This window comes from Panthera onca, chromosome B2 (genome assembly GCF_046562875.1).
Source record: "Panthera onca isolate mPanOnc1 chromosome B2, mPanOnc1 haplotype 2, whole genome shotgun sequence".
Lineage (NCBI taxonomy): Eukaryota > Metazoa > Chordata > Mammalia > Carnivora > Felidae > Panthera > Panthera onca.
The window spans coordinates 148,117,766-148,137,840 of record NC_138343.1 but is presented as its reverse complement, the minus strand read 5'-3'; the positions used below and the strand labels follow the sequence as shown (position 1 = coordinate 148,137,840).

General features: G+C 53.5%; 1 protein-coding gene across 2 annotated transcripts in view; it reads left to right on the top strand.

Moving 5' to 3' along the window:
* The first annotated feature begins 16,326 nt into the window (after positions 1-16,326).
* Positions 16,327-20,075, top strand: part of PDE10A (phosphodiesterase 10A) — a 605,914-nt gene continuing 602,165 nt past the window's right edge. Inside the window, exon 1 of one of the 2 annotated variants that reach the window (XM_078447559.2) lies at positions 16,327-16,925. Coding sequence is in view for 1 of the 2 variants with exons in the window: in XM_078447557.2 (XP_078303683.1) it covers positions 18,105-18,213 (109 nt within the window). In the remaining variant the exon portion in view is untranslated. Of the gene's footprint in view, positions 16,926-18,043; positions 18,214-20,075 lie in introns of those variants that run through there. The other variant, XM_078447557.2, reaches the window with a different exon arrangement.

Here is a 20,075-nt window from a genome sequence, read left to right as displayed (position 1 = left end):
AATGCTGCTTCTCTATCAGAAGTGAATAAAACTGCTGTCTGTAAACATCTCCAGAACACAGTAATTTGGGCCATTTTACTCCTGCCTAAATGTGCTACCAAATTCTTCCTGTAGGATAGGCTTGAACTTGGCAGGCTGGGTTCAGCCCCCAGCTGTAAATTCCGACGTTTCTGCTCTCACCCACTTGATGTGATTGATACCTTGTCCCTAAAGTCCCGGTGGCATGGCACTTCCCAGCCGGACTGCAGGTAAGAGCACCCTCGCTGGTAGAGTCTGAGAGACCCCCTTTTTAACGGTCTTCCCATCACTGATAAACCGGAAGTGTGCCGAGAATGAAAACCGGGAACGTCTGAGGTGTGGACGGCGTTGCTCACAATAGCCAAAAAAGTGGGTACCACCCAAATGCCCATCAGCTGCTGAGTGGATGAACAAACGTTGATGCACGCAAGGGAATATTATTCAGCCATAAAAAGGAATGGGGTTCTGGCCCGAGCTACGGCGTGGATGAAACTTGAGGACGTCGTGCCAAGTGCCCTAAGCCAGGTACAGTGGACGAAGACCGCGTGCTTCCTCTTAGATGAGGTCTCTGGAGTCATCAAATCCACAGAGACAGGAAGTGGAGGGTGGGAGCCCAGGAAGGGGCTGGGGGTGTTTGGTGAGGACAGAGTCTGTGTTTGGGACGAGTGGAAAAGTTCTGGGACCGGACGGTGGTGAAGGCTTCACAGCACCGTGAATGCGAAAGATGCCACTGAATTGTCGACTTAAAGATGCTTAACGTCTCTTTTGTGTCACGAGTGTTTAACATACTGACAGCAAACATAAATATCTCTTAGAAAGGGTACGTCTCCTACGTGTCCCCTTCAAACTGCCACCTGTGGCAAGAGCGTCCGGTCAGGCGTGACTTCCCCTTCTACGAACACCCGCTAAATGCACCTGTGGCTGCCTGAAAACCCAAACGAGAGAAGATGCTGAAAGTCACCAAGGACTTTCGTGCCCTTTCATATTTTGCCAAAGAGGTCATTGTATCTCTTTGAGAATGTTTGGGGGTGGACTCAATTCTTATACCTTCTGGATCTTTCTTTGCTAGTGCCTTACGTTAGGCGCCTGAGACACACCCCACCCCCAATACTACCACAGACACAGGCTAACATAACGGGTTTTTTGGAAGACACATAGTTTCCACATCTTTGGTTATTGCCGACCTAAGTGTATTAGTTTCTTGCTGCTGCTGTAACAAATTTAGTGGCTTAAAGCAACACAGATTGACCGTCTTACAGTTCTGGAGGTCAGAGGTCCAACACAGTCTCACGGGGCTACAGTCAAGGGGTCAGCAAGGCTGTCTGTTCCTTCTAGATTCTCCTCTCGAGAAGCCCACCCCTGCTTTGCCCAACTTCTGGAGGTGCCTGCGTCCGTGGCCTCTGGCCCCTTCTCCATCTGCCTTTCTCAGCACAGCTGTTAAGGATTCGGGGGATTACATTGGCCTGGCCTACCTAGATAATTCCATTTACTCTCCCCATCTCAAGTCCCCCTCCGCGTCCATGATCACACTGCCGAGTCCCCTTTGCCATGGGAGCTTCCCCACTCCCGGTCCCGAGGACGAGGACATTTTTGGGGCCATGAATCCGTAGACCACACTAAGGCACCTGTTTGAGTTCATGGCTTTCTATAAGCGGGTATGGCCCTGGGTGAGCGCGGAGGTACAAGCCAGCTTGCTCTCCACATGTGAGTACTCGGGGAGAGATTCACTAAGCTTCTCCTGTGTGATTCATCTCTCAGTGGCTTCACGACTCATTTCAGGGTCTGGGATAGTGGCACTGGTGTCTCCATTTTCCTCCAGCGAGGTCTTCTCTTTGCCTCGTGTCACGATGGTACCGCGCCTCAGACGAGCGGAAAGTCTTGCCTGGGAGTGTATCTTTGTGGTTGATACCACTGGCGACCCCGTGGATTATGTCGCCGGTCCCGGGTGGATGGCATCCGCTGGCCGGCTGGGAGTCCCCACCGCTGGCCTTCTACCCCGAGCAGCGTTGAGCACCCAGAGCACAGCCGTGCTGGAGACTCTCAGACGGACTTGACCGTTCGAGGTTCCTGCCGCGGGGGCCTCGGGGGCGAGGGCGATGCCGGCCCGGGTGCTCCCCTGCTCTCATCTGTCAGCGCAGAAGGCTCCGTCACTCTAACAAGCAGCCTGACAATAAAGCGCCTCAGGGCTAAGGCCTCGGCAGCAAAGAAAGGAAAGCCTAGAGCAGCCATACCGGGTCCCTACGGGCCTGGACTGGCGCACGTCGAGTTCCCCTCCTGCTGCTGGACAGCACTCTTTCCTCGGTGGCCCCTTCTGCCTGCAAGGAGCCCGGGAGACCTGTAGCTCTGCGTGGGGCAGTAGGTGGACTGGGGCAGAAGGGGCAGGTGGGTTCTGTGGTTCGGCCGTGCCCTCTGCCTCCCTGCATCTCTGGCCCTCCTGCTCCTGGGCTGCACTCTGGCCTGGTTCCCCACCCGCCCTGCCCCGCCATCCGCAGCCCTGCTGTCTCCTTTTTAACGCACTGGCTCTGAGTCTCAGGGGTCTTCACGGTCTCTTCCTCTGAGTGCAGCCATAATTAAATCATTTTTAACAAGGTGGTTCCTCATTTCCCAGGCTTTGGTGCAAGGCAGGGAGACCACAACGTATCCCTAGTTTGCTCCCTAGAAACGTGTGATTTTTAAATTTTTTTTAAAAGTTTATTTATTTATTTTGAGAGAGAGAGTGGGGGAGGGGCAGAGAGAAGGAGTGACAGATTCCCAAGCAGGCTCAGCACTGTCAGCGCAGAGCCCGATGCAGGGCTCGAACTCACGAACCGTGAGATTGTGCCCTGAGCCGAAACCGAGAGTCTGAGGCTTACTCGACTGAGCCCCCCAGGCGCCCCTAGAAACGTGCCATCTTGAGCTGATGACATGGACAGGAGAGAGGGGCACGTGCTGGACCTCGGGGGAAATGAAACACGTCCGACGCTGTCACCTTCCCACTTAAACCCCTGTGAGGCCCACCTGTGGCCTTAGGACAGACCTACGCACCCGTGTCACCTCGGCTTTTCTGTGGCCCCCAGAATCATCACTTAGTGTGTATTTGGCTCCAGTGACATGCACAGAAATAGCAAACGGAAACTAAAAGTATAACAGTGTTTGATGAACAAAGACCACTGTTACTAATTGAAGACTCATCAATCGATTGCTGGAATATCTGATCCATTGGAATATTTTGCTTAGTTCTTACCCTGCACCCTCCCTGGCCTGCCCACTGCTCACCTCTTAGTCTCTGGGAGCTCTCTCTCTCTCTCTCTCTCTCTCTCTTAGCCTCGCCTAGAGCCACCCCCCACTCGCTCCTCTGTAGGCCGGTGCCCACCATGTTTTCAGATCCTGCTAGAAATACCACTTCCAAGAGGTCTTCTCTTACGGGTTTCCATCCCGTTCCACAAGCACAGCTTGACCGTGATCTGTGATCTGTGACTGTGCGTGGGCACTTCTCCTTCACTGCCCGAAGCACGCCCGCACTGCACCTCCACACGCGTTATTCTCTTCCCGTGGTCCTGCCTCGCCAGCCCGGGGAATCTCCTCCAGGAGCCTGGGCACTGCTGACGGGCACCCGGTGCCCCAGGGTGCGCGGCGCTGGGCCTGGCCCACTGCGCTGTGTTTTCTAGGAGCAAACCGATAAACGCAGGGATGGTGGGGGGCGAGGCTGAGCCCGGACACAGATGGCAGGAGAGCCCTTGCTTGTGCGGCTGGTGTCCAGATTCAAGCTCTTCATTACCGGTGACCACTGATGTGCCCTTGAGAAGTGTGAGGAGGCGGGGCCCCCAACCTGCTCCGCAGCCCGCTGGACTCTCTGGTCAGACTTCCTTTTTTCTGTCCCCCTGCTCATTGTTCTTCCCACGTGCGTGTAAGTTTCCCGTCTCTGTCACCTATGAACTCTGCGAACCCTACCGTTTCCTTTTACAGTTTCGAGAGGTGGAAATATTTTGTTAGCTATTTTCAGCATGTATTTAAGATAAACGCACCTCAAGACATAGAAGACAATTCGCAGACCCGAGCAATGGGGTTTTCCTTGAAGGCGCCTTGATATATTTGAAAGAGATTAAAGATGTTTCTTGCCATCCTTACTTGATGCGTATAGAATTTCCTCAGATGGGCAGTTGTGTGAAGTTTCCCAGCTTCCATCTCTGTTCAAGCTGAACATGTGTTCGTGCATACCATAATAATCCTTTTACAACACTCATTGTATACATTTATGTTTTAACACTGCCATGGTGACCAGAATAAGGAGTTGAAAAAAACGTTGATCAAAGATCCAATTACAAATGAGTTACATGCTGCAACAGTATGTACTTTTATTTATTGAGTCAAAATCATAGCATTTCTCAACGGAAAATTCTAGATTTGCAACACGATCTCTAACATTTATTTTCTTTTTTTTAATTTTTGAGAGAGAGATAGAGAGAGAGACAGAGTGGGAGCAGGTAAAGGGCAGAGAGAGAGAGGGGGACACAGAATCCGAAGCAAGCTCCAGGCTCCGAGCTGTCAGCACAGAGCCCGACGCGGGGCTCGAACCCACAAGCCGTGAGATCATGACCTGAGCCGAAGTCGGACGCTGAACCAACTGAGTCACCCAGGCACTCCTCTAACATTTCAGACCTCAGTTGTGTTGAGAACTATCTCAAATCTGAGGGAAACAACTTCAGAACTTCCAATGACCTGCTTATATGTTATAAAAAACTTACTTGCTCCCAGAGGGTGAATGGATGAACACCAGCCCATCCAATTTAACTTTGGCGAAGAGCTACATCCTGGTTCTTGTCACGTACAGGAAATGGGAGGCATTTTTATGCTGGCATTTGGCTTGGCTCAGCAATCCTTCTACCTTCTTGACCGTGGTTATATCGGTCTCCTCGAGGCTTTTAGCCTCTGGTCAGTCAGTACTGTTTCTGTCACAGCTTATCAGTTGCCATTCTAAAATCAAGGGTGATAGCATAGTTTGATCGCTTTTCTCCTCACAAATGGGTCAACGTGCGCAGTCCCTAATGGGGGACAGGAGTGACATCTCATGGTGTCACTGAAAGACGGCTCATGAGGTCTCATGAAGTCATTGAAAAATAAAAACCACCTGCTTTACGCCAGATGAGAACACGTTTGGTATGAAGAGAGTAATGCCCAAGGTAGTTAACTCCTGCCTGGTCATCATCAAAAAATGATTTCGTGGGGCGCCTGGGTGGCGCAGTCGGTTGAGCGTCCGACTTCGGCTCAGGTCACGATCTCGCGGTCGGTGAGTTCGAGTCCTGCGTCGGGCTCTGTGCTGACAGCTCGGAGCCCAGAGCCTGCTTTGGACTCTGTGTCTCCCTCTCTCTCTCTGTCTGTCCCTTGCTCACACTCTGTCTCTCTCTTAAAAATAAATAAACATTGAAAATTAAAAAAAAAATAAAATAAAAATGATTTCTTGCGACGACAGAAGAAAACTGCCATGGTAAAAGCAGGGTCCTCCTGACTTCCAGCTGACCAGTCCCGATGCTGTGCCCACTGCGTGGGGCCGGGGAGGCTGGGCGCTGAGGGGTGGCGGTGGGTGGGTCAGGGCACAGGTGCCACAGCCCTGCTGACTGCATTTCCAGATTCCATCTGGTCTCCCTTCTCCCCCTCCCAAGGGGAGGGGAGCAGCACCAGGTGAAGCGGTCCTGTCCCCCTGCTGCTCTCGTGCCGGGGATGGCCTGTAACACCGTCCTGGCGAACGAGACGTTAAGCCAGTGCTGCAGGGGTCCAGCCACGGTTTTATTTTTCCTGGGAACAGGAGCAGATGTCAGTCTTTCTTTTCTCATCTCCACGCCTTGAATACAAAATGGCACCTGGATGCGGGCGGCCGTCGTGCCGGTGAAGCGACCAGCGGGAGGAAGGACCCCTGCACTGACCGGCGCCATCAGCAGCCCATTGCCGGACACGCCGCTGTGTGAGGGCGAGGGGCGGGGCTTTCCGTTGCTTCTGGCAGGATGCGTTTCCACCGATGCACGGGGTCTGACTGCAAGAATGCACCGGGCAAAGGGGGTGCCCTTGCACAGGTGTATCCAGTGCCCTCCAGGGGACGGGGCATCACCGAGTCCCAGGGAGGAGAACAGAGGAGGAGAGATGCCAGGGCAGGCAGCCCGTGAGCTGCGCACTCGCGGAGAAGGAATCAGTCACCTGGCGGATTTTGGCCTCGGGCAAGCGTCCAGGCAGGACATCCTGGCACAGGGAGGGCATTGGTGAGGGTGGGGAGGCTGGAGAGGCTGGCACTTGTGGGGAACTTCAGGTGATGGGTGTGGCTGGAGGGGAAGGGACCCAGGGCAGCTGGAGGAGGGTAAAGGTAGACAGGTGAGCAAGAGCCAGCTCTCAGGGCCATCGGTGCCCGGTGCACAGTCAGCCTTGTCCTTCTGGGAGGGTTGCACCATGTGAAGCTGGGGCGTGGTGTGGTCAGACATCATTTCCTAAGACTGCGTCGGGCAAGGGGTGTGTTAGGTGACCTCCGTGTGGTCTAAGCTGAGAACCACGAGGACCTCAACTCAGACGGGAGGACAGTGAGAGGAGACACCTCCTCGATGCTTGGGGACAGGGGCCCGACCGTCCGTGATGAGTCGGAGGCAGGTGGAAAGAGGAAGGGGATTTTTTTGATGACACTGCTGGCTCCCAGACTGGGGTGAGAGCTGTGAAGACGGTGAGGTTTTCTAAGAGCCACTGGGAGGATAAAGAGACTCTGATGGAGACGCAGAAGGGTCGCGCCGGGCCTGGCCGGGGCGGAGGCGGTCAACTGGTCTGAATGGCCATGGGCTGCGAGAGGTGTAGACGAGACCGCGGCTCCAGACCGGAGCCGGCAGCGTGCTGTCTCAGAGAGACCTCGCCTTGCTAACCTGGTCCGCCCGGTGGCCGGGGAGTCCCGCGCCTGAAGGGGTTGCTGTGTTAGAGTCAGGGCATCAGAGTCTTTGAGGAAGGAGAGTCTGAACAATGACAGGCAGCCGTTGGCCAGCTGGTGGGCTCTCTCTTCGTTTGCCTCCTGCCACGTGAGGGACTTCCTGCATCTCGGCCACTCAGAGTGACAGAGTAGAGGGGTGGTGTCCTTCTGTCTCTTTTATTTGATTGTCTTCCCTTGTTGGCTAACTAAGCTCAAACTACCCTGCATCTTATGGCTAGACAAGGGGGGAGAAAAGCCCTAAGTACTTTCCACCAGGTCAAAGGTGGCTGGTTCTGCCGGGTAGAAAAATGATCTTAGACTTTCAGGGACCGCAGCAGCTTGCTTCGGTAAATATTCCGTTTTCAAGTAACTTACTTCTTGGTGAAGCTCTTTATAGAGGGGGTGTGGTGTTCCTCCCAGACACCCGTGCTCTGGCTGCCGGCCTTACATAGGTTACTTGAAGCAGCCACATGTTTTAGGACCATAAAGAGCCTCACAGGGGAAGGAGTTCAACCCTGTCCCCGTATGAAGATGGAACATGATCCAGAAAAGACAAAATAACATTTCCAGAGATAAACGGTGTGTTAACAGTGGTAAGGATGAAAATGAACAAAAACACGGGTTTCTTTTTTTTATTTATTTTTTAAAAAATTTTTTAATCTTTATTTATTTTTGGGAGAGAGAGAGAGAGAGAGAGCACAGGGGAGGGGCAGAGAGGGGGACACAGAATCTGAAACAGGCTCCAGGCTCTGAGCTGTCAGCTCTGAGCTCTGAGCCCGACGCGGGGCTCAAACTCACGGACCTCGAGATCATGACCTGAGCGGAAGTCGGACGCTTAACCGGCTGAGCCACTCAGGCGCCCCCAAATCCCAGGTTTCTTAAATTTCAGTTAAATATTCTTTCCCCTTGCTGTCTAGGAAGGAAGATATTTCAAAGACTCTGGACACACAGAGACAAACGATAGATGATAGATAGATAGATAATACTTCGTCATTTATGTCTATAAATGACACACGCATTTGGTCCTTAAACCAAACTGTTGTGTAGTCAGGGAAAATATTTTTATCCCCATTTTACAGATGAGGAAACAGAGTCATAATAGCATCAAATGGTTTTCCCAAATTCACAGAGCAGGAGCATGACGCAAGTGAGAATGGAAACTATTCCTGGTCCCAACTCATCTCTTTCTAGTCGATTTATTACATAATACAGAGGAATTCCGGGCTCAGCATTCATTTGCTCCATTCGGTAGACAAGAGTTACGGAAGCATGCACTTCTGTTATATCCTGTTAAGTTCGCTACATCCCAAGTTGCCTGATGATAAAGCAGCCTCTAGGCACTAGCCCTTTCGGGTCATTCCTTCCTTAAGTTACTTCCTTAAAACATATTAAATATTTTTTTTCATTAGTGGAGATCCATTGACACTTGGGAAAATTTATTTATTTTTATTTTTTTAAAAAGTGATTGATGGGGCACCTGGGTGGCTTAATTGGTTAAGTGTCTGACTTTGGCTCAGGTCACGATCTCGCGGTTCGTGAGTTCGAGCCCCGCGTCGGGCTCTGTGCTGACCGCTCAGAGCCTGGAGCCTGTTTCAGATTCTGTGTCTCCCTCTCTCTCTCTAACCCTCCCCCGTTCATGCTCTGTCTCTCTCTGTCTCAAAAATAAATAAATGTTTAAAAAAGAAAAGTGATTGATGAATTGTAAACTAAAGCTCTTGACCCTGCCTAAGAAAACTGTGTTTATACTTACCCTGTGGCTCTGCAACCCCACCGGCAGGGATTTGCCCTGAGGTGCACCTCTGACTGTATGAAAATGTAAGTGCGCAAAGCAGTTCAGGGCAGCCAAGTTAGCTAAATACCCAAGCATAGGACATAGGCTGGCTGAGCCATGGGGCACTCATACAGCTGTTCGAGAAAGCAAGAAAAGTGCCGAGAAATCGGCAGAATGTGATTTCCAGGAAATGCGCTTCAACAAAAAATGGCAGATTGCAAAGGAGCATGTATAGGATACGTTCTGTGGAGAAAACAAGGAAACAAACATTACCTGCTCACCTTTGCAGAAGGCAACAGAGTGAGGATAAACCAGAAGACAATGAAACTGGCTTCCTACAAGGGGTTGGGGGAGAGACAGAATGGAAGGCACACGGGAGGGAAGGACCTTCTCTCTGGATGTCTCCAAGGATACCTTTGACCTTCAGAAGCATATTCACAATACTTACAAACGTAAAATTAAATCAATAAAAATGGGAAGGGGGAAAACATGGAAGGAAACCGAAACAAAGGAATCCAGTCATTCTTTTCCAATAAAAGACAGTGAAGGGAACTAAGAAAGAACAAATCCAAATGATTTCTGAACACAGCCTTTGACTCTAGATCCAAAGGACTTCGTAGCATGTGGTACGAGGCATCAGGGGAGAATCGCAGACAAATCCTGACCTCTTGTCATGGTTGCTTTGTTGTACTGCTGAGGGCAAGGGAATTAGGAAACTGTTAGATGCACTATAGGGCTGAGCAGATGAGCGAATCCACTGATGCTGTCGGGAACAGGACTTCACTGTGGTAGAAGAGATAACACCTGACTTCTCAAATATGCAAACGTGGGCGTATGTGTGCAGGTGTGCTTGTCTATAATGTGCATATGTGCATATATCTGTGTGTGCATGCGTGTGTGTGCTCACTTACTGCCTAGTGTGTGTGCTGCAAGGCCAAGAGGAGCAGACACCCAATAGCAGTGAGCACCCCTGGTCCCAGATCTTGGTCTCTAACTCCACCACAAGGACCAGTGTTCCTCGAGGAAGTGGCTGATTCCAGGCTGAGCACGGTAGGTCCAAGATGGCCCTGAAACATTTTGCTGGTAAGGAATGCTGAGGAAATGCCTGTGGACTCAAGGTCATCTTCAAGAGACTCTCACCTGACCTTTAATAGACCAAATATGAGCAAAATAATTACATACAGAAATGAATTATAAGCCATTGAAATAGGAAATTATGGTCCTTACTACTTAAATACTCATAATATCCCCAAGAAGTAGATGCAGGAAATGGTAAAAAGGAGGGAGAAGAAACGAGGGTGTGTGCCCCTTCCAGGGCCGGTGAGTAACTTTGTGGGAGTGCCGAGTGAGGAGGCCATCACGCACAAGTGGACAAACCGGAACCCTCCATGGAAGCCAGTTCTGGGCAGATAGAGATTCACAGCAGAATAGTCACCAGATCTTCAGGTGTCTCCCTACAGATCGCTTGCTAGTTTCAAGTGAAACGAAAGGAGTGATTATACGGAGGGGAAATCAGACAAGGCCCGGATCAGGATTCAGACCAGATGAGCCAGATGGACAGCAAGAGATTCCAGATGCATATTCTGATAAAGACACCACCTCCCCTTGGTAGTATTTCAGCTGAAAATGTGTAACCTGAATCGAACCATGAGGAAACATCAAATCCACACTGAGAAATGGTTTATTAAGAACAGGGAGATGAGATGTCTATATTCTTCCAAAATGTCTGTGTCATAAAAGACAAAGAAAGGTTCTGGAAATGTGCCAGATGGAAGGATTCTAAGAAATAGAGCAATTAAAGGCAATCCTCGACCCCTGACTGTATTCTGTTCTGTGGGGTCTGGGGGGGGGTGGTATTCTATAAAACATCAACTGGGTGGAAAAAACTGGAATATGGACGGCAACCAGATGAACATATGCATCAGCAATTTTAATTTACTGAAGTTGGCCACAGTGCTGTCTTTATTTAAGAAAATACTCCTATTCTTAGGAAATACACAATGAAATATGTTGGGGGGCAAAGGGTCTAGGTATGTAACTCACTCATAACTGAGTTAAATAATAGAGCGCACACAAGTGACACGCAAATGGAAATAAAAGGTCAACAAGAGAGGAATCTGGGTGTTCGTGGTATCATTTTTATGCTTGCAACTTTTCTGTAAATTCGAAATTACTTCCAAATAAAAATCTTGAAAAGTGAGTGCTGAGGGGCACCTGGGTGGCTCAGTCAGTTGAGCGTCCAACTTAGGCTTAGGTCATGATCTCACGGTCTGTGGGTTCGAGCCCCGCGTCGGGCCCTGTGCTGACAGCTCGGAGCCTGGAGCCTGTTTCGGATTCTGTCCCTCCCCTGCTCACGCTGTCTCCCTCTCTCTCTCTCTCTCCCCCTCCTCTCTCTCTCTCAAAAATAAATAAACATTTAAAAAAATGTTTAAAAAGCGAGTGCTGAAATATACATAGGTGAAATATTTAGGATGAGTTAGGCTGCTTTATGGAAGAAGAGGAATGGATACGATGTGATTAAATTTCTGTATTTACGTGATCGGTTTTAGCATCCGAACATGATGCACAGCTATGATATCCTCCTTCTGAAAACAAACCTTCTGAAAGTCCTCACTACTCTTTGGCTGTGTTATGTTGCTTGAGCTCATTTTCTTCATTTATAACATAGACTTTGGGAGCTAAGGGATTAGTCTCATTAGATAATCGAATGTTCTTTCTGGCTCTACCAATCAGTGATTAGACCAAATGTTTATTTTCTGATTTCAGCTACTCACAACATTAAATAAGCTACTTTCAGATTCTCCATGTCTCCAATATCCTCTTGAGAATCATTTTCTCATGACTCAGAAATTCTTTTAGGCATAGAAACGACTGTGCTTAGTGGGTCAACAGGAACATGGGTTTTTCTAACAAGGTGTTTACAAAACAGGCCGCCTTGTCCAGGCCGGCGACTTTGATCTGGTTCTTTCTATCTGTTCTTGGAAGTGGTCCAAATTACCACCCCAGTATCCTAAGATCTCACTTCTCCAAATGAAAAGAATCTGGGAAAAGAAAAATGAACTGGTCTCTGACTGGGTGAAGGAGCGCCCACACTAAAATCGAGCCTCTCCCGGTGTTCGAAGAATCTCAAAGTCCCCTGCAGACCTTGTTGTTCCTACAGTCCTCCTTGGTCGGGGTCTGGAAGCAGTAGCCTGGAGCAGTGAAGCCCAGCTCAAAGCCAGTATCTTCCCCTCATGGTGGGGAGCCACGGAGCTCCCTCAGAGACCACAGTGCCTTTGCTCCCCCCCACATCCCTTCCATAGTTGGGCGAAATGGCTTCCAAGCCCATATAACGTCCTATAACTTGATGTGTTCTTTCCCTGAACAAAAGGGGAGAGGATCCCAGTCCTCACCAAGATGTCCCCCCCACTGGAAACAGATAAGGAAGCCCTGGCTTGTACATCAGTTTCTTGAAAGTCTTCACGGAAGCTCCTCCTTCCTGCTCTGCGGGGGGTCGCGTCAGTAACATGGAGTTTTCAGGTGTGCAAGGTGGGTAACACATCTCCAGCTACAATGGTTTATGGCACAGAAGCGGACCCTGCCTGCCTGCTTGATGTCGATTACCTGGCCATCCTCAGCAGAGCCGAGCTTATTTTTGGCTCCGACAATCACGCCTGCATTCTAGAACTGCTTCCGTTGGCCCCTCCACACCCCGCCAGCATGAGACTGGCATGTCCTCGCTCGAGGTCACGTCCGGTCACCGCTTCACTTGGCCGCTGCCCTGTCTCTCCTCTTACTTCTTCAGATGCTCTCTCCAATTTTCCTTCTAAAACACCATTTCATCTCTTTCTGAAAACCCATCAAGGCCTGGGACACACTTCCAACTCTTTAGCGAGGCCACGAGGCCCCTCACTACCTGCTCACCTCCAGCCCAACACTGGAGTGCCCTGATATGTTGCAAACCATCCACCCTCTTGAGCCTCCGGGCTTGCTCTCTGTCTACACCGTGGAGCTCCCTCCAGCCTACAGGACCTGCCTGGGTGTGAGCTGCCCCAGGCCTCTTCTCTGCCCAACGGTCCTCTCTGGGGACAGCGCTCAGCCCAGGGCGTCTTGTGCACATGCACCTGTTCCCCTCTGCTGGATGGGGAGCCTGGAGGGGAGATCCTGGGACGTCGGGGTTTGGAGCGCAGTGATTACTGAAGGAATATAATGTTTGACTTCTAGAGTGGGCATTCCAAAATTTCAGGAACTGGAAGGCAGTTCCTCTTACGGCAGGCGTAAGGCTTGGGCGGGAAGGGAAAGACTATGAGGGACAAGGAAAGAAGGGGGGAGAGGAAGAAGTGAAGAGGAAAGTGAAGAAGAGAGAGGATGACTCCTCAGGGACCACCCACAGACCTAACGGTGCTCTTGGGCAGGGGGCTCACATACTCTCACACGGATCTTTCATCTGGAACCCCCCCCCCCGCCCCCACAGCCTCCAAGCTCACCTTCTACTTGCTAACAAATCAAGCATCTCTTGAATGTGTGGTGAGATGAAGAACTTTCATGAGGCTAACTCTAGTTTTTATGTGACTATAAGCAAAGATTAAAAAAAAAAATCCCCATGATCATGAAGCTGGCATTTTAGTTTTTATTTTTTATTTGTTTTTTTTTTAAACATGTTTATTTATTTTTGAGAGAGAGAGAGGAGAGAGAGAATCCCAAGCAGGCTCTGAGCTGTCGGCACAGAGCCTGATGCAGGGCTTGAACTCGTGAACTGTGAGATCATGACCTGAGTCGAAGTCGGACCCTCCACCGACTCAGCCACCCAGGCGCCCCTGAAGCTAGCATTTGAGTGAGGAGGTAGAATTAACAGGGCAAATCAGTTAACTGGAAATAGTCCAGGTAGGAAGATTAAGTAAGGCCAGGGACAGGAAGTGTGTTCAAGTTTTAGGCAGGGTGGCCCCTAGAGGTTCCCGAGGATGCCTGGGTACAGGTGAGGAGGGGAAGAGAATGAGCCTAGTGAGGATTCAGCAGCAGAAGGGTCCAGAGAGGGATCGGCATGTGTGCACCTCTCCACGTGGGTGCCAGAAAAGGCCTGCGGGGCTGGGGACCACGGAGCAGGGAGGCAAGAGGCATAAGTCCAGACGGCCGGGGATGGGGGGTAGGGGGGCAGGACTGGCAGATCATTATGAAGACCTCTCTTCCTCGGGCCTGGAGAGACTTTTCCTAGAGAAGGAACATGGTTTGGAACTCTACGGGAGAGACAGCAGCGACCGACAGGAGGTGGGATTGGGGGAGCGTCAGCGGGGAGGTAGTGACTTGGCATCCGGGCATATGTAGAGGTAGATGGCACAGAATTTGCTGATGGATGGAACGTGAGGGAAGGAGAACACAGGAGTCCTTGTCACTGCAGCGTTTTCGGCCTCAGGGCAGCAGAAAGGTTGAAACGTTCGTTCATTTACCGACGTGGGAAAAACCGCAGGACGAGTGGGTTTGGGGCGAAGGTAACATCCGGAACCTAGTTACAGCCCTGTTAGGTGTGCCTTCCGGGCATCCAGGCGGAGGTGTGACTTAGACTGGGGGTCCAGCCTCATCTTCTGGGTTCAGATAGGACTGGACCGGGGGGCTGAGTGAGAGCAGCAGGGCTGGGACATGATAAGGGGCCGTGGGCCAGTCCTACAGCCTTCCAACATACAGCCTATATGTCCTTCCAACCGTAGGAAGCTGGGCAGATACAGCTTCAACAGATGCGACCCCAGGGGACGACCAGTAAGGTAGGAGGCAGTCCCGGGAGTGTGGTGTCCTGAAGGCCGAGAGAAGGACGTGTCGATGCGAGGGAAGCGTGAACTCTGCCCAGGTGGTTAGCAAGTCAGACGAGGTGAGGACTGAAAATTCGCCTTTGTCTGGAGTGGCGCAGGCTGGCAGGTGGCCGGGGGAACAGCAAAGTTTCTCTGAGTAGTTGAGGCAGATGTCTTAAGACAGTGTTACTGGGGCTGGTTCGAGAGCAGGTGGGAGGTGAGAAACCAGAGCCAGTCCAGGGCACGGGCTGGGTGCTGTTGGTTGTGAACAGGAGAGAGGCTGGGTGGGGTGAGGGAGAAGAGGGGCTACGGATGGTCGTCTTCCTGCAGGAGAGCCCAGGGCGTGTGTGTGTGTGTGTGTGTGTTGGAGAGCCAACTGTACATGACTTGGGATTAGGCCATGCCGAGGGGGACGGTGAAGGCATTTCCTCTACTGGAAGAGGGGCTGGGGTCCAGTGCCCAAGTGGCAGGGTGACTGTGTACTGGGCAGGATCACCCGGGAGGAGCCTTCTCCCACAGGCTGGGCCACCGCTGGCTGGGAAGGTCTCTGCAGACACCATACTCTTGGTTGCCTGCTGTCCCCAGGCCCAGCTCGGGGGTCTTGGGGAAGCAAAGGGGCTCCGGTTCACTTTGGCCAGGTTTGTGGAAGCCTTTGAGAGCGCAGGTGAGGCTCCTGTGGTGTGCAGGGCGCCTCGAAACTCAATCTTTCGTGTTCCTGGGTGAGAAGCCCGGGGCGGCGCCCAGCGAGGAGGGGTGGGTGCGCTCCCCTGGGCGGGCGTGGGCCCAGCCATCAGGCCCCCTCCGGCAACTGCGCGTGGGGGGCGTAAGCCCACGGATTCCCTTGAGCTGGATTTTGGCCGCGGAACCGCCCCTTGGGGCGCCCCCCACCCCCGCATCCCCACCCAGGCGCGCGCACCCCTGGGGGCTCGGGGTGGAGGGCGAGCGGGTTTGGGTTGGCATAGGAGCGCAGAGGGAGGCGACACCCCGGCCCCAGCCGCTGCCCTGCGCCACGTGGCCGCTCCCCTGGCTGTTGCTAAGGTCTGGGAGTTCGGGGGGCACACAGGCCTGGCGGGTCCCGCACCCCCCGCTCTCACCGCGCGGCCCAGCCCAGCCGGGCTCCATTCTCTTGGTGCTCGCACTGCATTGGCAAGGAAGGCCCCTGGGGCTGGAGGGGCAGGGCAGGCCGCGCCCCTGGCCTTTGAAGGGTGGTCCTTTGGGATCTCCCCCCCCCTCCCGCCCCCGCCCCGCGGCGAGGGTGGTTGTCCCCGCGTGGGAGCAGCGCCCCCTGCAGAGGCGACGTCCTCGCCGAGTGGAGGTCCCCGCGCGCGCGGGCATTAGTCCATTCACTGCGACTCCCTGAGCCCCGCGGCGGCCCTGACACGCCAGCCACCGAATCTATGAATGGGGAGAGGGAGAGAAGGCGCGTCTGCCTCCACTCCCGCCCCTCCCCCGCCTCCCTCCAGGCCGAGCCAGATACAAAGTGACAAGGGGCCGGGCGGGGGGGGGGGGGCACTGCGGGGGCGTGCAAGAGGGGTGCAAGTCTGGCTGGAGACAGTACTATTTATATACTCCCGAGCTCCAGGACAAAGAGGGCTGGTCGGAGTCCCCCGCCCCCCAGCCCCAGAGCCTCCCCGGCCCCCTCCCCGGTGGCTTTGATTTCATTACCCCCCCCCCCCCGGGGGCGGGCTGGCAGGTGCGGGGGTGGGAGCCGTCTCCGCGGGAGCAGCCTTGCCAAAGGTCCGGCTGCTGACGTCGGAGAGCGCCCGCTCCTGTCAATGAAGGCAGCGGCAGCCTGGGGACGGTCTGGCAACGAGGCTACAGACGTCATCGCCTCCTGTTGGACGCGGGGGGTGTCCGAGCAGCGGCTCCGCTTAAAGGAAAACTCTCCAAGTTCCAGGCAGCCGCGGAGAGTCGTTCCTGAGAGCACATGCACCCCCAGATGCCCAGTGTGCGCGGCACACGGGCTGGCACACGCGCGCGCGCACACACACACGCACACACACGCGCGCACACTCGCACTCCTGTTCTGCATAGATGTGTGGGTCCAAACTTGCGGCAGCACCGAGAGAATGGGCTGAGATGGACCGGTCCTCCTTGGCGCCTGGAGGGCTCAGCGCGGCTTCCCTCGACACCCCCAGATGGAAGGGAGGGAAAGAAGACCGCGACACCCCGTTTAGAGTTGTCCCCCCTTTTCTGAGAAGATCGGCGCGAAAGCCGGGGTGCCCGAAGCCTTTGGAATATGCCTGCTTGGCGGAGCCGAAGCGAGCGTTCTTGGAGAGGTCCCGAACTTGGGCCACCGGCCTCGCCTGGCAACTCGTTTTGCGCAGTTTTCGTCGGAGCCCCGGACCCGCCGCGCTCCTGGCCGGCTGGCGCCGCCACCCCCACCTTTTCCCTCTCCCTTTTTCAAAGGCACGAACTTGAAATGAAGCGGAGACCAGGTCCGCGCCTCAGCACACTTTGGCGGGTAAGTTGGTAGTTGCTTTTACCTATTATTTAACCCTTGGGAGTCCGGAAAAACTTCATTCGAACCTTTTCCCCTACTCTCCCCCCCCCCGCCCCGCCCCCCATCATTTCCGTCCATCCTCTTTGTCAGTGAGATGGGGCTCGAGCGTGTCGTTTGGGAACAGGGCTGCTCCGGAGGAGAGTGGCTCGCGGGAGGGGGTTGGACGAAGCCTGAATCTGTAGAAGCCAGACTCGAGGCTGTGAGACTGCAGCCAACTCTGGGTGCTGAGTGATTGCCTCCGGGCCACTGCCTGGCCCGAGTTTCCAGCTCCAAGTTCCCCGTGGAGGCTGCCCTCCAGCCCCGTGATGCCAGCCTGGCAGGTGCCGGGTGAAGCAGCCAAGAGGAGCTGCTGGTGTTCCAGCACCTTCCTTCCTTCCTCCCTTCTTGGCTTCCCCCTGGAGTTCTGGATGGGGGCAAATCCCCCTCCTCCTCTCTCCATCCCTCACCTCTGCTGCCACTCTCCTCTGCCCCCCCCACCTCCCCCCCCCCCCAGTCCCTTTCGCAAAATCCTACGTGATGTCATCGGGAGGAGGGTTCGGAACCTCCAGCACCTGAAGGCATCACTGTATCGCACCCTGCAGCATTTGATTTTCTTCATTCCACCCAATTTTCCTTGCAGTCCACGGAAAGCACCCCCCACCAAATATCACAAACAGTGTCCCCCCTCCCATCCCCCCTCCCCCCGCTCCTTCATGAACGGACAGGGCCAGGGGTCCCAGTACAGGGAACCCCCCCCCCTCCCAGATTAGGAAGAAATCAGCTGAGGGGCCCCGAGGAGCCCTCCTCTCTGGGTGCTGAGCTCTCCTCCGCTCTCAGCTCACCCTTCTAGTGGAAAGAAGAGGCAGGAGGAAGGAGAGAGCCGGCCGGTGCCAACAGCCCCCTAGACGTGGAGCTGCTCGGCTGAACGGAGAGATCTGTGCGCCAGTCCCTGCCTCCCCTGCCTCCCCTGCCTCCCCTGCCTCCCCTGCCTCCCCTGCCTCCCCTGCCTCCCCTGCCCTCCATCTCCCTCCCCGGTCTCTACTCCCCACCCCTTCCGTCGCGCTTGCTCCCCTCCACCTAACCCCACCTTCGCTCTCCTCTCCGAGGGGGGAGGGCCCGGGGTGAGGAAAGAAACCCCCAAAGCCCCAGTCCCGGGCAGAGATGTCGAAGAAACGCAAAGCCCTCGAGGGTGGAGGAGGTGGAGGAGAGTCCCCGAGCCCAGAGGAGGAGCCCAGTGCCCGGCCTGGGGGCCGAGGCAGCCCGGAGCAAGGTAGGGGGAGGGGGGCGGAGGAGAGGGAAGGAGGCGGCCGGGAAGCCTCTAGGAGTTGAGATCCTCTGCGAAACGCTCTAGCCCAGCTTTTCCGGCACAGCCTTCCGGGTCAAGGCAACTTGAGTAGACTTCTCTCCCCACATATGGGATTTTACTGGTATCTTGAGGAAATTGGGGGTAGGGTGGGATGAGCTGATTCAGCCGGTGCTGGAGACCCAGATTTGGGAGAACTTGAAGCTCTGTGGAGAGCAAGGGAAGGAGGGGTGGGAGGGGAGAGGAGCAGGAGGAGGCCGGGGAGGTGTGGGTTGGGGGCTGCCGACCCCTTCCAGGTCCTCTGCCTGCCCTGCTGTCGTGGGTGCTGGTGTGACCGGCTGTCCCGTGGACGTATGGGCTGCGTGGCTGCTTGTGCTGGACACCTGTGTCGAGAGGGTGGGGTGCCAGGGCTGTCCCCGAGTGTCTGTGGCCGGTGAGGGACAGCAGGGAGGATGTCGACTTCTTCCATGCTTCTCCAATCCAGGCAGGCAGAGGGTTGCGTCATGCTGAATCCTCACCCCTGCACAGGCAGGCCCTCTGCCTTCTCCTGAAGTTGGAGGGGAGGTTTGAAGCAAATTGGGTGACGTGTTGTGATTTCGAGGAGAGATGTTGTGATGAAAGCAGTTGGGTGCTCCTCTGCCTGGAATAATAGCAAGGACAAAGTGAACAGGGTAATTTCCTGTGGAAACAAAAGTAATACCTGGGCGTCTGGTCCCCACAGGAAAGAAACCCAAACAGACACCTTTTATTTCACTGAAAGCATCGGGGATTTGAATAAAAGTAGGCCCAAAGGACCCAGTCAAGCCCGGTCTAGGCTGTCATTAAAATACAAAGGAAAAATGACCCCGGTGCAAATGTTTTGCTGTCTGTTAAGCTGTGGAAGAGGACAGGGGGCGTGACCTGAATCGAGGCAGGTGGAGGGGTTGTTTTGAGCGATGGCTTTGCTTTCCAGAACTCAGCTTTTGTGGTCTTGGTCGGCGGCAGGCTCGGGTCTGAGCAGAGCACCAGGAGACATGGGCGTGTGTCTCCAAGATGGGAGTCGATGGCTCTTCTCCCTTGACGTCATAAGAAACACAGAGTCACCAAAGTCCTTCCTGCGCACGAGACCTGAATCTCTGGGCCCACTGGGAACCTTTTGCACGGCTTGTGTGCATTTTAAAGCAGAGGTCGGGTTTTGACCATCCCTGGACAGTGCGTCTGGGATTTAATAGAAATAGGTGAGAGCATATTGTTGTCCGCTTACCTGGAAACGGGTTGCATTTTCCTGACTGCCCATGTTTTGACTTTATTTGCTCAGTTATGACCTTAGAGCAAAAGTCAGTACATTTCTTACATTCGTTTTGCTGGAAAACTGGCATTTGGTAAGAAATGCAAATATTGCAAATGACTGGATCTGAATGGTCAGTGGTTTTCCGTCTTTGAGGAGAATAATTTGGTATCACCTTGAGTATCTGACAGATTCATCAGCTGTGTCCCCAGCATCCGGGTTTGACCTGAGGGTTACTCTCAAAGATACATAGCATGTTCTTCTGGTGAAGCTGCTAGTGACGTCCATGGGAAATGACATCATTATCATGGCAAATAACAACATGGGGGCATTTTACAGCGGTTTAATATTTGACGAATACATGTCTTCCAGTTGTAAAAGAAATACGAGTTGTATCTTAACAGACACGTCTCGTCTTTTTTTGTTGAGACGCATGGTTTTAGCATTTAAAAAGGTAGGCTGTGGAGGTCCTGTACCAACAGCAAATCATTTCTACATTCCTTTGCGGGGAATATTTTGCAGGTCGGGACCGGGAACAGAACGTACCTACTACATCCATATT